Genomic DNA, 17,762 nt, shown 5'->3' on the forward strand with positions numbered 1-17,762 from the left:
CTGAATATAGAGTATGGTGTTCAGGAAAGCCATCTGCACTGGAGGTTTAAATTTGGGAGTCAAGCATAGCAGTAGGCATTGACAATAGTAAGATGGGTGATGCAACCAAAGGAGGGAGTGGGTATGGCGAAGAGGTCCTAGAATCACCTCTGGGGCCCTCAAATGGAGGTCATGGAGATGAGAAAGATCCTCAAGGAGACTAAGTGATAGGAGGAGAGTCACTTTTCTCAAGACAGAGAGTTGTTCTAGAAACCAAATGAAGAGCTTCAAGAAAGAATAAATGCTCAAATATGTCAAATGCTACTGATGAGCATTGCTTTTGGCACTGAAAAGGACATTTAACTATCTTGACAGGGACACTTTCGTGGAATGATGGGAATGAAAGCCTGATTAGTTCAACAAGGAGTAGGAGTAGGGGAAGTGGATAGAGTATAATCTTTTAAGGAATTTAACTGTAAAGGGGAGCAGAGAAATGGGTTATTGAGACATGTCAGCATGACTGTTTTTTTTTCCCAAGCCATATTTCAATACTTAGGTGGAGGTATAAAGTAAGAGTTTAGTTGGATTTCATTAGGGAGAATTTTGCCAGGCATAAGTGCAACAGAGGGAGAGCTAGGCAAGGGAGTCAGAGTACCTGTAAGGTAGTGATTATAATGATGGGCCACAAAATCCAGAGTGAGTTTAGGAAGTTGGGATTAGAATACATTAGGAGACTAAATTCCTCTTGTATTACAGATATGGTTCCATTTCTACCTAATTTATACATGGTCCTCACTGAGACCTACACAGTTCTCTAACATGAAGATTTTCTCTCACCTTTCAATGAACTTTAGAAGAATATAGTCTTATGTTTTCAACTTTAACTGCCTTACTTATTATGTTGTCAGATCAGACAGCTTCCCTGTCATTATAACTAAGACACAACCAAATTAAAATCCTTATAAAACTCAAAGTGATGTGTGAAAAGTTCAGCAGCCAGGATTTGGGGAAAAAAAAAAAAAGGCTTTAGTGAGATAATTCTAAGCAAGATGGGTGAGTCAAGGTCACTAAAAATCTAGAGATTCTAAAAGGGGTAAGCCTTAAAAACTTTTGTTATTGTTATAAAGTCTTTAAATACCTCGAGAAAAGTGAAACTTGTGTGCCCACTACTCAGCTCTATTGAATTCTGACATTTGCCATTCTTGGTTTTAGATTTATAAGATTTTAAAGTGCTCTTATAAAGAAAAACTTTTTAAAAAGTACCCATTTCTATGTCTGTCCCAGGGAAGCTCTGTTACTGATGTGAGCTCATCATATTCTGCAGGTGTGCTCAGGTTAGGATGGAAAGGTTGGGGACCTAGATCACTTTTCTGTACTGTCAGCACACAAATTTGCCTTAGAAGTGACTTGATACTTATAAGATTTAAAAATCATTTTTCTTTGCTGATAATATAAAATTTAGTTCTTTCCATTATGCAAATGGAAGTAGCCAATAATCTTCTACTTAGCCTGTGAATACAATCAGCCCATGAAAGCATGGCTGTTCTTACGTGCTGCTTTCTGTCTCCACACACAAACGGGGGAACGGGGAAACGTCATATACATGTAGCCATATGTGGCCTTTTGTGTCCGGCCTTCTTTCACTTTGCATAATGTTCCTGAGGTTCAACCACTGTAGCATTTATCAGTATCAAGGATTTATCACAGTATCAAGGATGCTCATATATAAAAACTGCCCCCTTACTTGTTGTTTCCTATCGCTCCTTGCTGCCAGGCCTTCATGTCTGGTGACTGATACCCGGAGGCAGGTGGAGTTTGCTGGAGCAGAGAACTCTGAGGAGGAGGGATTGGCATCGGCACCATGGAGCTCCCAGGGCTTAGAGATGGAGCAAAGTTGGCCTCACCTTGGGGAACCATTCCTGTAAATTGATACAAATTAATTTATGTTGATACACTATAAATTTATTAACCCCATAAATGAAAAAACCCAAAAGGATCTGTCACGATATATTTACAAATAACTTTCTTATTTGCCTTGTCTTGTGTCAGGCAATGTATTTACAAATATCGCATTCAACAGAGCATGGAAAAAATTTAGTATCTTAAACTAGGGCAAGAAATCTCAGCATAAACCAATGAAATAAATGTAAGCTCGGAATAATGCTTTCCATTCACTAAGACGTTATTTGTGCAGCAGGATTGTATATGATCTATTTCTGTTCTTTTTTGCTTATGTGCATTTTTAAGTGTAAAAATATGTATGAACATACATGATGAATTACTTGTGTAGTAAATTAAACTTTTTTTTTTTTTTTTTTTTCCCCCGAGATGGAGTCTTGCTCTGTCACCCAGGCTGGAGTGCAGTGGTGCGATCTTGGCTCACTGCAACCTCCACCTTCTGGGTTCAAGCAATTCTCCTGCCTCAGCCTCTCAGGTAGCTGGGATTACAGGCGCCTGCCACTGGGCCTGGCTAATTTTTGTATTTTTAGAGGAGACGGGGTTTCACCATGTTGGCCAGGGTGGTCTCGAACTCCTGACCTCAGGTGATCCACCGGCCTTGGCCTCCCAAAATGCTGGGATTACAGGTGTGAGCCACCGCGCACGGCTGTAAATTAAATAATAGTTAAGAAAAAGCCACGTGTGGCCAGGTGCTGTGGCTCACGCCTGTAATCCCAGCACTTTGGGAGGCCGAGGTGGGTGGATCACCTGAAGTCAGGAGTTCGAGACTAGCCTGGCCAACATGAGAAACCCCATCTCTACTAAAAATACAAAAACGCCTGTTATCTCAGCTACTTGGAAGGCTGAGGCATGAAAATGGCTTGAACCTGGGAGGCAGAGGTTGCAGTGAGACGAGATCGCACCACTGCACACCACCCTGGGTGACACAGCAAGGCTCTGTCAAAAAAAAAAAAGAAAAAGAAAAAGCCATGTATGAAAATAAAAAATAATGAGAAAGTTTTGTTAGCCACTCTTCCCCTCCTCCTTCCCCCTTTTAAGCTTTATTCAGACATAATCTATATAACATGAAATTGACACAGTGTAACTGCATAATGCAATGATTTTTAGTAAATTTATAGAGTTGTGCCGCCATTACCACAATCCAGTTTGGACATCTAATCATTCCCCAAATTCCCTTATAGAGTTGTGCCGCCATTACCACGATCCAGTTTAGACATCTAATCATTCCCCAAACTCCCTTCCTTGTACCTGTTTGTAGTCAATCCTTGCTCCCATCCCTAGTCCCAGGTAACCTCTGATCTACTTTCTGTCTCTAAAAGATTTGCTTTTTGGGGGGAATTTCACGTAAATGTAGCCATACATGGTCTTCTGTGTCTGGCTTGCATTCACTTAGCATAATGTTTTTGAGGTTCAGCCACTTTGGAGCACTTATCAGTAGGCTATTCCTTTTTATTTAGGATGATGCTTATTAGCAGCCATCTGACCTGTCAAAACTCAACTGACCATAAAAGTAAGGGTTTACTTCTGAACTTTTTATTCTGTTCCAGTGATCTCTATGTTGTACCAGCACCACATTGTCTTGATTGTTGCGACTTTATGGTAATTTTTGAAATTAGGTAGATATCCAACTTTGTTCTTCCTTTTAAAAATTGTTTTGGCTAATCTAGGTCCTTTGCATTTTCATATACATTTTAGGATAAGTTTGTTAATTTCTCCAAAAAGCACGCTGAAATTCTGCATTGAATTATAAGATCAATTTTGAGTAAATTACCAGGTTTTTTTCAGTCTTTTTTCTCTGATTTCATTTTGGATAGTTTCCATTGTTATATCTTTAAGTTCACTATTTTTTTCTTCTGTAATTTCTAATCTGCTGTTTATCTCATCTAGGGTTTTGTTTTGTTTTGTTTTGTTTTTTAAATCTCAGACACTGTAGTTTTCATCTCCAGAAGTTTGACTTGGGTTTTATTTATATCTTCCATGGCTCTAGGCTCTACTTAACATATTCAAGCTTCCTCTTGCTTCTTGAACAAACAGAATTTATAATTTATAATTGCTTTAATGTCTCTGTCTACTAATTCTATCATCTGTGTAATTTCTGAATTTTTGATTGGCTGATTTTTCTCCTCATTACAGGTCGTATTTTCCTACTTCTTTGCATACCTGGTAGTTTTAAAAATCAGATTCCAGACCTTGTGAATTTTACCTTATTAGGTGTTGGATTTTTTTTCTCTTCTTTTAAATATTTTTGACCTTTGTCTGGGCTGTGGTTAGGCTACATGGAAACAGGTTAATTCTTTTAGGTCTTGTGCCTAATGAGACAAGAGCAGAGTTTAGGGCTTATTTTGCCCCACTACCGAGGCAAACCATCTCTGAGTGTTCTACTTGATACCCCCTGAATTACGAGGTTTTCTACTCTGGCTGGTAGGAAGAGGAACTGGCCCTGTATGAACTTTGAAGATGGTTCCCTCTTATCTTTTCAGGTGGTTTTCTCTGGCCTTGATTTGTACACACAAACACGCATGCCCGCGTGCGCGCATCAGCTCTCAGCTGAAGACTTGAATGGGACCCTCTGCATATCTTACAATTCTCTGTGTAGTGCTGTCCTCTCTGGTATTGTGCCCTGCTACCTCTAGGTGTCTTGGCTTTCCCAGACTGCAAGCTCCACCTCCTCAGCTCAGGGAAATGGCCTGGCTCCTGTTGGATTCTCCCTCCCCGCAGCACAGTCTGGACAATCTCAAGAACTACTGTTGAATGTACTTTGTCTGTTTTTTGTTTATTTGTTTCAGATGGGAAAGTAAATCTGGTCCCTCTTACTCTACTGGCCCAAAGTAGATATCCATTAGAATTTAAAAGTGTAAAAATGTTTTTTAAAAAATGTTTAATGTTTAATGCTAGCACTGTGTTCTTTCTTTCTTTTTTTCCTGACAAAATACATCTCACAGTTAAATACTTTTAAGGCAGAGAAAGTTATAAAGGTGCAGAAAAAAGGATGCCATAGTATGATTGCCCATAATTTAGTAAAATTCCTTTACATCTTTATAAAATCCTGTAACATTCTGTGACCTGCTTGTTTCCCTCAACATTACATCACAAACATGTTTCTATGTCCTTGATGTCACTTTGTGAACACATGCATATATGCCTGTGTAATATCTACTGTGTTCTGTCACTATTAATGTAATTTTTTTGGTTATTTTTAATATAATGATTTTTTTCTCTTTTTACTTGGTTTATTTGGTTAAATAAAAAGAGAAAATCATTATATTTGCCAGAGATGTAGTTAATTTACTCGTTTTTTTATTATAGGGTACATTTTTTTATTTTTTTGAGACCGAGTTTCACTCTTGTTGCCCAGGCTGGAGTACAATGGCGTGATCTCTGCTCACTGCAACCTCTGCTTCAAGCATCTGGGTTCAAGCAATTCTCCTGTCTCAGCCTCCCGAGTAGCTGGGATTATAGGCTCATACCACCACGCCCAACTAATTTTTGTATTTTTAGTAGAAATGGGATTTCATCATATTGGTCAGGCTGGTCTTGATCTCCTGACCTTGTGATCCGCCTGCCTCGGCCTCCCAAAGTGCTGGGATTACAGGCGTGAGCCACCGCGCCCGGCCTTATAGGCTAGAATTTTAAAACTGTTTTAAATTTTCTGTGGAAGTTGACCTAACTTTAGACTTCACAGTTTTTTCTTTCACTAGATAGGGTTTATTTATTTTTGGTAAAGATTATATAAATGAAGCTACATATTTTCTCCTTGTTGCTTCCTCTATATGTAAGGTAAGTAATTTTGATTTAGAATATATGGGTCTCCATTTTTTTTTCTTTTTTCTTTTTTTTGAGACGGAGTTTTGTTCTTGTTGCCCAGGCTGGAGTGCAATGGTGTGATCTCAGTTCACCACAACCTCCGCCTCCTGGGTTCAAGCAATTCTCTTGCCTCAGCCTCCTGAGTAGCTGGGATTACAGGCATGCGCCACCACGCCCAGCTACTTTTGTATTTTTAGTAGAGACAGGGTTTCTCCATGTTGGTCAGGCTGGTCTCAAACTCCCGACCTCAGGTGATCCACTTGCCTTGGCCTCCCAAAGTGCTGGGATTACAGGCATGAACCACTGTGCCCAGCATCCATTTTTTTTTCATTTATGACTCTAGAGGGTGGGTTTTTTGTTTTTGTTTTGCCACCATCTTCACTTCTAATGTCTTTGCATTAACTCTCCATTTTAAACTATTTTGGTTGTGATCCTTAAAAGAAAAACTCTTGTATTAATGTGTTTTTAACCTCATTTATGATGAAATTAATTTCTTTTAGAAGAAATATAGCCTTGGTGTGGTGGCTCATGCCTGTAACCCCAGTGCTTTGGGAGGCTAAGGTGGGAGGATGGCTTAAGGCCAGGAGTTTGAGACCAGCCTGGACAACGTAGTGAGACCCGTTTCTATAAAAAATAGAATAGTTAGCCAGGCACAGTGGTACATGCCTGTAGTTCTAGCTACTCAGGAGGCTGAGGTGGGAGGATCACTTGAGACCAGGAGTTGGACACTGCAGTGAGCCATGATCACGCCACTCCTGGGCAACAGAGCAAGACCCTATCTCAAAAGATAAAAAAAAAAAAAAAAAAAAAAAAAAAGAGAAAAATAAAAATAAAAATATGTGAGCGGGAAAAGATGCTTATCATATTCTGGATATTACTTTGTGGGGTCAACAGTAAACAATAAATAAGAGACTCCAAGTACAAGAGCAAGCTTTCTGATATTTCTTTCTGGCTTCATCTCACATTCTAACTGTTCATATTGGAATGAACAGTTTCCCTTAGAAGATGACTTTTTTGTGGTTTGTTTTGTTGTTGTTGTTGTTGTTGCTGTTGTTTTTAGTGTTGGTCTTTTAAATTTATTATTTTAAAAAAGACAATTTTTTAGAGAAGCTTTAGGTTCAAAGCAAAACTAAGTGGATGGTACTGAGATTTCCTAACTTTAGACTTTACAGTTTTTTCTTTCACTAGATAGGGTTTATTTTTGGTAAAATTATGTAAATGAAGCTACATACCCCTCCTCCATTCACTCACATGTATAACTGTCCTCATTATCAACTACCCCAGAGTCTATAGGTTACATTACGGTTCACTCTTGGTATTGTACAATCTATGGATTTGGACAAATGTATAATGATATGTACCCACCATTATAGTATCATAGAGAGTGGTTTCATTTCTCTAAAAATCCTCTGTGAAACGACCCAGTTTTAGCAGAAAGAACTAGCCTGTGGGTAATGAATTAGAGGAATACTTAGAGTTCTGGTCCCAGTTCTGCTACACACTGGTCCTTGGATAACTTGCATCAATCAGATAATCTAGTTCTTCTAGATGAAAAATTTTACAGTTCTATCTTTGCCTAGACTATGTTTGTTTTTGTTTTTTTAGACAGAGGCTTGCTCTATTGCCCAGACGAGAGTGCAGTAGCGTGATCTTGGCTCGCTGCAACCTCCGCCTCCTGGGTTCAACCAATTCTCCTGCCTCAGCCTCCCGAGTAGCTGGACTACAGGCGCCCACCACCACACCCAGCTGATTTTTGTATTTTTAGTAGAGATGGAGTTTCGCCATGTCGGCCAGGCTGGTCTCAAACTCCTGACCTCAGGTGATCCACCTGCCTAGGCCTCCCAAAGTGCTGGTATTACAGGTGTGAGCCACCGTGCCCAGCTGGGCTAGATTATGTTAAGTTTCCCTGCTAGACCAACCATAACTAGCATTGCAGACATGTGACAGTGGCAACTAGAATTAGAATTCATACTTTCATTCATTTATTTCTTCAAAGATTCATTAAGCATCTATTCACTGTGAGACCACTGTGCTAAGCACTGGAGAAACAATGGTTAAAAAGGTCACACTCTGCTCACGTAAGGAACTTGCTATTTAAAAAGAAAGGCAGCTAGGTTAACAAGTGGTTTTAAGACAGGGTGGTGAGTACTTTATGATTGGGAGTGTCCAGGAAGACTCTGCAGAGGAGTTATATCTGAGAGGAGGGAAGAATAGGAATGAGAAGTAAAGGAATAATACTTTAGATAGAGTATAGACAATGTTCAAAGCCCCTGGAAATAAAAGAGAACAAGGTCTGTGCTGTTTCTCGGAACTCAGAGTTTACTGTAGCTGGAACACAGAACTATAAAAGGGAACATGGAGTTGATGAGTCTAGGTTTGTACAAGTTAAGTTTGGGGTGTTGGTGGAAAATGCAAGTATATGTATCCAGTAGGCAGCTGTACATATGAGCTGAGAGATACTGTTTAGAGATAGAGAATAAAGTCACTAGCATGTAAAGGTCCCTGAAACCCCAAAAGGAGATGAGATCACTGAGGAGGAATAGGTGGAAGAGGATTTTATTGTAGTTCACAGAAAAGAAGTCTCTAAATGGGCTTGAAGGAACCCATGAAGTGGGCAGATACACTAAAGAATCCAATTTCTCATATTTACTTTGAATACTGCCTTAATAGAAAACAATTTCTGGCCAGGCACGGTGGCTCACGCCTGTAATCCCAGCACTTTGGGAGGCCGAGGTGGGTGGATCACGAGGTCAGGAGATTGAGACCATCCTGGCTAACATGGTGAAACTCCATCTCTACTAAAAATACAAAAAAATTAGCCGGGCGTGGTAGTGGGCGCCTGTAATCCCAGCTACTCGGGAGGCTGAGGCAGGAGAATGGCGTGAACCCGGGAGGTGGAGGTTGCAGTGAGCCGAGATCACGCCACTGCACTCCAGGCTGGGCGACAGAGCGAGACTCTGTCTCAAAGAAAAAAAAAAAAAAAGAAAAAAGAAAACAATTTCTAAAGTCTGATTCTGTTCTTTTACACTCATTATCATAGCATGGTAGTCTAGAAAAGTTTCTTGTTTTCAGAAATACAAGAAAACTTACTCTGCCATTACTATGACTTTCATGTTCCTTCATTTACTTTGGGCCTACATTAAGTGGAAAGAGGCTAAAGCAAAGGATATAAAGCAAAGCAAATGCAGTTATCCGTTGGTTTTACTGTCATCACTTAACACAGAAATCAGCAAGCTTCTTCTGCAAAGGGCCAGATAATACAAGTTTTCAGTTTTGTAGGCCATAAAGTTTCTTTAACTACTCAACTCTTCTATGTGAAACCAGCCATAGATAATACATAAAGCAGTAAGTATGGCTGTGGCTGTGTTCCATTAAAACTTTATTTACCAAAACAAGTGGGCTGGATTATGGACCTTAATTTGTCAAACCTGGAAACATGTTGGAACACATATATTTTGGTACTTTTGTATGGCCGATTTCTTAGGAATAGAAGCATAAAACCAACAAAGGCCAAAGAGCCTTTTTATCTGGATTTCCTTAAGCCACAATAAACTGTTTTTGTTTTGAAAAGGTTGGAACTTTTCCAGAACTTCATTTTGTGCCAACACAAAACCTGGTCCTCTACCAGACTGCTGATCAATTTGGAGCAAGTTTATAATTAAGAGTGGTGACAGAAATTAAAAACATTGCATCTTTAAACGTTCTTACTCTTTCCAGAAAAGTTAAACATTTTTCCAGTATTATTTTGAAGCAGTCCATGGAAGAACTGACAGCCCTGCCATTTCATTTCAGTTTGCAACTGGATGAAACCACTGTTCTCTTCAATGCACTCAGCTTTTGGGTTTTGTTTGTAGTATGAATGCTGACTTTATAAAAAGCAAATTCTTATTTTGTGAAAATAATTTTGTCAATCAGAAGTTGGTCTGGAAGAAAAACCCAGGCACCAGATACTCGTGATAGGTGGCAACACATCTTTCCCATTATGGTACGGGGAAAGAGGAAGCTCCACCCACTCCATTATTTCAGCTCACTTTGTTCTATGCTGACACAACTCAGATCAAAGGCTAGACCCAGAACTGTGAAAGAAACTTGTCAATTTCATGAGAACCGGGGCACTGAAGGACCGCCTTTCCAGGTGGCTTTGTCAAGGAATGAAAGCAGGATATAAAGTTCTCCTTTCTTGACTTTCCAGAGGAAACTTAAAAGTGCATGCCTGAAAATGGACAGAAATAGTATTTCTATTTTTTAATAGAAAAAATCCTTAGAATAATTTCATGAGGAATTTATTAATGTTTGGCTTACTTCTAGTTAGCTTTTTCCCCTAATGCATGAGATAAATCTTTTGATTTAGGGCTCTGCAATTAATATTATGAATGCTGCTAAAAACCCATTTGCTGTTTTAGTCAGGTTGTCATTTTGGAGGAGGAATGGGGATGCAGATAACTACACAAGTCTTCTAATGTTGGAGGAAGTACTTCCGCAGGCTAAAGTGAAAAAGCTTTGTCAAATTCTTTGCATACAGAAATTGTAAGACACATGGAAATAAAACTCTTTTGAAGGCCATACTCTTGTTCAGGCAACCATATAATTAAAATATGGATTTATAATCCTTTTCTCGCCCACACAGATAGTGTCAGTGATATAAACCAGCCAAAGATGACTTCATTGTCTTGAGGACAAAGAAACTGATGTGGCATAATTTTGATTAAAATCTCTTTAGAGTTCTGGTGCTCTCTGGCACAAGTCTTTAGATACTTAATTTGATAGTCAAAGGATTTTAGTATTTGCTACCATCAGAATGGAAACTCTAAATTGATTTGGCTGTCAAAACTGATAAGCATACTGCCATGTCAAAAATCTCTGTATAACTTTGACATTTTATTCAAGTCAAACAGCAGCTTTCTCATTGAAATTCATTTTTAAGCAGCCTTAAAATTTACCTCTTTTCTTTCATTTATATAATCAAGGGATTTATTTCAATTATTTTTCAGGAATTGACAATTAATTTTGCATAAAAGTTTGATTAAACAGAGTAGACTAATCAGATGTTCATCACTGCCACTACCTATCAGAAACTGAAAGTGACAGAAAAGAAGTAAGAAAAGATATTATCACCCAGGACAAAGAGAATGGAAGACAGTGCCAAAGAAAGACTAAAAAAGAAAAAAGCTTTTGGAAGCCAGAAAGTTGACTGACATTGGAGAGGAAGCTGCAACAGTAGCAGCTGAGAGTGATGACACCAATGAGTAGTCTGAGATACTCCGTGGAGATAAATTATTCTTATGCAAACTGGCAAAAACAAAATCTCCCACACAATGAAAAAACTACATGCGAATTTTGAATTAATGTACTAAAATCCATTGTGTGGGGAAGACTTTCATTGAATTCTCATAGAGATCAATGAGAAAAATTAAAAAATAAGAGAATGGGCCGGGTATGGTGGCTCACCTGAGGTCAGGAGTTCAAGACCAGTGTGAGCAACATGGTGAAACCCTGTCTCTACAAAAAAAACACAAAAATTAGCTGGGCACAGTGGCGCATGCCTGTAATCCTAGCTACTCGGGAGGCTGAGGCAGGAGAATCGCTTAAGCCCAGGAGGTGGAGGATGCAGTGAGCTGAGATTGCACCATTGCACTCCCAGCCTGGACAACAGAGCGAGACTGCATCTAACAAAAAAGAAAAAAAAAGGGGGAACGTACTTTGCATACAAAATGCTCAAAAGGTCCTTACAGATCCTCTAATTCAATCATCTCAGCTACAAAAGGGAGATAAGCCTCAAACCAGTCAACCATTTAGTGTCAAAAGCTGAGTCTGAATCCTGGGTCTCCAGACTCCCAAGTCAGTGTCTTTCCTCTTCCACACACTGTTTTAATGTCCAAGCACAGACATAAAGATGGAGAGAGACCTAAGCCTGTAGGGATTACTTAGAACAACATAAAGTTGTGACCCTCCTACCTGCTCCTGGATACTGGAAGACATTCTGCTGCATCTGAGGATTGATTCCAGTGCCAAACTGTCCTCCCATGTTTCCTGTCATGCCTCTGCTCACCATGCTGTTGCGGTTGGCCAAGGATGCTTCAGGATTTGCTGCTAGTTGTGAAAACGGGCTGGTAGAAGCAGGTGGGGTTCCTGGATTTGTACCATAGTTTGGTGGATAGGGGAATTGCTGTGGAGCACCCTGAGGAAGACGGGGGTTCCCCATTTGAACTGGTAGTCCAGATGAGGGAGGGAGGTTGTTCCCAAAGCTTTGTTGCCTCATAAGCATGGCTCTTTGCTGCTGTATTAGCTGCCTCTGTCGGTGCTGTTGACTGTACAGTTCCCGCTGACGTTGTGCCAACATTTGAGCATTCAGGGGTGGCTGAAAAGCAGGAAAAACCTCACTTACTAAAATTATTATAATCACTATCTATCCTGGAAAGTTTATTGGATTAAGGCCTACTTGCTTGGGGCAATAAAGTACATAGCAATTATCACTGTACAAGGGAAACTAAAACAGAAAAGGAACAAAAACCTCTTAAGTAACAATCACGGAGAAAAAATGAATTAAGTACATTTTACAGATTAAAAGTAGTCAAGAAATGCTAAACAATATCTGACCATTATAAATGAGAACGCAAATTCTCAATGAAAAGTCACACAGAACTGAAAAATTCAAAGAAAGTATGTATTGATTAGTATTATAATATTGGCCATGAACATTGTTAAGAGAAACATGAAGACCATAAGGAAGTGAAAGAAAATGTGCTTGATGACTTCTGTCCTATCCTTCATTAGATCATTAGAAGACTTTTTCAATTCCAAAAAATTTACTGTGTTTCTGGTAAAGAGAAACTTAGTTTTTCCACTTTTCTCACTGAGAACATTATCCCAGTTTATTTAAATGAATAACATGTGATTATAGGTGATTTTAATTTTCATTATACTTTTCTATATTTACCAAATTATTACGATGAACATGTACTACCTTTACAATTAGAAAAAACCTACAAATACCATTAAAAAAGGAAGATTCTGAAATCTAGGATCCAATGCCTAAGAAATTATCACTTAAAAAGAAAATAAGTAGAAATAAAATAGTAAAAAGAAATAAATGGAAACAGCTATTTTGTATTATTATTGGAGTTTCAGATTATTCCAGGCATTAGTGTAAGTGGTTTCAGTTATAATATTATGGATGAGGAAAGAAGTGGTCAAATTAGCTTAAAATCATTTTTTCAATATAACATGGCATATCAATAAAGCCTTCTTCAGAAAATGTCAATTCAGATTGAGAATCTGGTTAAAGCATACAGCTCTTGCCAACTACATATAGTCTAATCTAGAAGAAACTATGAAATAAGACTTTCTGATAGGAATTATCTTTATGTGAATCCAAAAGTGTGGTCTTGTTTCCTTACAACCTAATTACTCCTGAATTAGCTAGCACTAAGATTTATAATTTGTAAGACAGAGAAACTGAAATCTGGATCCATGAAGATGTCAATATCTGCTGCTTACCAACAACTTCAGTCAATACAGTCATGTGATGCATAAAGACATTTCAGCAATAAGACATTTTAGTAATAAGACATTTCAGTTGCACACAATGGACCAAATTCGGTGGTCCCATAAGATTATAATACTACAGTATTTTACTGTATCTCTTCCACGTTTAGGTATGTTTTGATATACAAATACCATAACAATTGTCTACAGTATTCAGTAGAGTAACATGCGGTACAGGTTTATAGCCTAGGAGCAATAGGCTATACACATAGCCAGGATGCTAAGTAGGCTATACCATGTAGGTTTGTGTAAATACACTCTATGACCTTTGCACAATTATGAAGTTGCCTAATAACACATTTTTCAGAACATATCCCTGTCTTTAAGTCATGCATGGCTGTATTTATCTCTTTAATAATACAGGTGCTGGCTTTGTTTATTTGCTCCTAATCCATCTAGTTCCATATTGTGGAGAGGAAAAGAGTATTGTTTAAATCCTCTCTAAAATTCCTTATCTCCAAGATTTTTACATCAACTTTGTTATGAAATAAAAGTAAGTAGTTGAAACAAAAAATTTTTAAGTATGTATGGGGTAAAGTAGAGAGTGAGTACTAGGTAACATTTAGAAGTCCACCTAGTTCTTTTTATGTTTAAAGTTCTAATGGCTCTGGGTTTATTAAAAAAAAAAAAGGGATTTAAAAAATAAATACAAGCTAGAAAATGCTGATGTTCAAATTGAACATAGTACACAAGATAGTTAAGACAGCTTAGCAATGTGACTGGGTTTTGATCAGGTTTCGGGTACCGTTCACACAGTTTCGTATCAGAGGCTTCCTGTTACTGGTGCTATTCGCTACAGAAATAAGAGTTTTTTCTACTTAGTCATCTGGTATCCAATAACAATGACAATAATAACAATAAAACAAAACAAAGCACCATTTGCTTTAGATCAAATATCAGTAAGAGGTATCAAAAGTAGATTATTAATTCATTCTAGAAGAAAACTACACTACAAACATCATTAAAAGATCAGCTCACAGACCATTTCAAAGACACTCAAGTCAACACTTTAAGAAACACTATGTGGGTTAAAGAAGTACTAATGACGTCTGGTTTTCTCACATTACCTGAGGTGTAATTTGCTGTTGCATGCCTGATCTCATATTGATGCCAACAGGAGCAGTTGCTGCAAACTGGTTTAAGATAGCTTGCCGATTTTGGTGTATCAACTAGAGAAAAATGGAAACAATAAGATATATTTCTACACACAAGCATAACACGGGCCTTATAAAGTAACACAAACTTTCTATTGATTACTAAAAAGTTTTAGTGTTGCAGGTTTGGTTAGATTATTTCCTATGTTTATTTTCCAAAAGGCTGGTAGTTCCCAACATTTATAAAACACTTATTGCCTCCAAAACACTATGGCAAAGTATTTAAAAGTAGGATACAAACACACTGCACTCCAGCCTGGGTGACAGAGCGAGACTGTCTCAAAAACAAACAAACAAAACAACAAAAAAACATGTTAATAGTTATTTTAGATAAGTGCTGCAATGGGGAAGAAGAAGTACCAGCCCTAGGTCTTAAAATATTATAAATGTAAAAGCAGGTATACAGTAAGGGCACATTTTACAAAGGTCTGGAAGATGAAGGGAAAGTTGAGCAAGCTGGATGGTATTCTCACTTGGAGGTACTATGTCTGGTGGATACATATTTGGGGAAAATCCAGTATGATTTCATTAGCTAGACAGTATTATGTAAGAAACAAATGGTCTGAAAAAATGGATTATTTATTTAACTAGAAAAAGTAATTACTTTAGACCAGCATTTCCCAAATTGGTATGCTAAAGAACAATGCTAAAGAACATTGTTCTGCAGGATATTAATAGATGTGCTGGGAAAACAGCATGCTGTGCTGTATTAAGTACTGGAAATGATGGGTTACACAAGGTAAAACAGATTTATTTACTGCAGAAATTTTATAAGCCTTTAATTGGCCAAAAGCACATTGTGGATCTCCAAGAAGGGATATACTATGCAATTTATTTATCATGAACCTTTTTTTCTAACATCTAACCATTAATATCTATCCCTCAGAACAATTTTCTGTGAATACTGGTTTGGAAGATCAGTCTAGACCAGGATTAGGGTTCCAGGTCATAGGCATGCCAGGCATGCCTTAACAGTATCTGGTAACAAAAGAAGTATTCTTGGAAATGAGATTTTCTTGAAAACAATCTATAGCTTAAAACATTTCTTCTTCAATAATTTGATATGAATAAACTATTCAGGAAGATAACAGTAACAATAATATTAATACTATTTTATGTTTATATACTTTGTAAAACACAAATTATATATACTTATATATCATACATTAACATATTTCAATATATTATACATAAACTAGAAAGCCTACGAAAGTTTTATAAGAATCCAAAGAGCTATGAACAGTGATTAAATCTCTTGTCATCAAATAGCTCAACTCTTAATTCTAACTTCAGTCATTTTCTCACTCCCATTAGATCAGAAAACAAACCAATTTTGGGGAAAAGCTCATTATAATATAAATGTTAAAATGACAACTCTAAGGCATTGTGGAATAAGTTAAAACTTTCTGAAGTTCTGAGTCACTTCAAAAAGAAAGATACCAACTTTATAGTTTTAAAAGTCAAAAAGACTCTTAAATACCAAAACTGATATACTTCTTAAACTTGAAAGACCAGGAACATAAATTTAGATAAACCAAGTTAATTTTATAAAGATTTACTTAAAAACTCAGTACATTCAAGATACTGTATAAAGTTTGGAGGTTACAAAGGTGAGCAAATTCCTGTCCTTCTAGGAGTTCCCTATTGAGTGGCAGAAGCCAACGCACAACAGTAAAATGCACAGGTGCTTTGTCTGCATAGACAGACACATCTACGGCAGCACAGAGGGAGCAACTCATTCAGTCTAGGGATGAAGACAGGGACCAAGAAGCATGAGTGAGCTCAGCTTGCATTCATCTTGAAGGATGAGAATGCAAGGTGGCAAGGAGGAGGGCAGAGTTAACTTGAGGCAGAGGGAACAGCAAGTAAAAAAACAGGAGAGGAGGCAATGAGGCCAGGTAAAAATACATTCCAAACATATAGCTTTATATATTCTTTGAATTGTGAGATAATGTACAAATGAAATGGGTAGGGATGGAGGAAACATGCCTGACAAGCAGAATAGGCTCTTTTCTAGAAGTAGAAGGAATTATTCTAAATAGCATAAATCTACAAGTACTTTCTGTTATAGGAAACCTGGTCTATTTCTGCCCTTGAATTAACCCTTGTTCATTTTTTCCTCCCCTTGACTATCTGTGTGTGCAACCTGACTAGTGCTGTGTACACCTGTCTTATTTTGACCTGCCTCTTCTCTCCAATTATTAAAATGCTTTGTTTTTCAACAAGTAGGTCAAGTTCCACTTCTTCCAACATAGCCTTCCCAAAAGGATCGCTACATTTCTCAGCTCCTTGGAAATCTTAACTTTCAGAGAGGCGGGGAGTGGGAGGAGATTAGTTGTTAGTCCTTAGACACAAACACAGGTTAAAAGGCTTGTTGTAGAAGAAAAGGAAATGTGGGGCTTGTGGCCAGCGCAAGAGGGCAAACCCATTCCTAAGTATAAAATAAACACACACAGTTCAGGCTGGCTGTCACTTTGTCTGCCGGAATGGATTTTCTTCCCAGTGCTTTACCAAGAAGTCCTTCTATAGGAAACCTAAAAGATGATTATCTAGCCTAGAGGTTCTCAACTAGGGGTGATTCTGCCAAACAAGGGACATCTGGCAATATCTGAAGACATTTTCGCTGACACAACTAAGAGAGGAGGTACTGCTGACGTCTCGTGGGCAGAGGCCAGGAATGCTGCTAAACATCCTTAATGCACACAACATCTCCCCCATAACAAGAATTACCCAGCCCCAAATGTTAAAATGCCAAGGTTGAGAAACCCTGAGCTAGCTACTGCACAAATTCTTGCAAAGACAAAAGTATTCTTTAAAGAAACTTATTGTCCTATTGGGCATTTTTCATTGCCAGAAACCTGAAGGTAAAATGTTTCTCTCTTTTTTTCTGTCCTTTAATCCTAATTCTGTTTTCTGATCACTTCTATTCTCTCTAATATATAAAAGATGATCAATAGTGGTTCTTATAATGTCAGATACATTCATTTGTTCAGTACCCTAACACATACATATCTGGACTTGACTTGTTTTAAGATTGCTAAGTATACCATATTTGTTTATGTGTCTCACTGTCACTTTCTCTTTATATTATTCTCCTCTTGATAGTTATGAAGATCATGATCCTTGCTGAGGAAGAAGAAAACAAAACTGGAGTGGAAAAATCATATCTTTTGTCAGCTAATGATACCATTTTCTTTTTCTTTTTCTTTTTTCTTTTTTTTTTGAGACGGAGTTTCACTCTTGCTGCCCAGGCTGGAGTGCAACAGTGACATCTCAGCTCACTGCAACCTCCACCTCCTGGGTTCAAGTGATTCTCTTGCC

The 17,762-nt window shown here is 38.0% G+C and overlaps 1 protein-coding gene across 10 annotated transcripts in view; it reads right to left on the bottom strand.

Annotated features, from left to right (window-relative positions):
- Positions 1 to 17,762, bottom strand: part of NCOA1 (nuclear receptor coactivator 1) — a 278,981-nt gene that overhangs the window by 16,780 nt on the left and 244,439 nt on the right. For all 10 annotated transcript variants that reach the window (XM_063789222.1, XM_016948148.4, XM_063789219.1 and 7 more), the window contains 3 exons: positions 14,355 to 14,456; positions 11,698 to 12,100; positions 1,724 to 1,898 (listed from right to left, as the gene is read on the bottom strand). In XM_063789222.1, coding sequence (XP_063645292.1) covers positions 1,724 to 1,898; positions 11,698 to 12,100; positions 14,355 to 14,456 — 680 coding nt within the window. The remainder of the gene's footprint in view (positions 1 to 1,723; positions 1,899 to 11,697; positions 12,101 to 14,354; positions 14,457 to 17,762) is intronic.

The sequence above is a fragment of the Pan troglodytes genome, chromosome 12 (genome assembly GCF_028858775.2).
Source record: "Pan troglodytes isolate AG18354 chromosome 12, NHGRI_mPanTro3-v2.0_pri, whole genome shotgun sequence".
Classification (NCBI taxonomy): Eukaryota; Metazoa; Chordata; class Mammalia; order Primates; family Hominidae; genus Pan; species Pan troglodytes.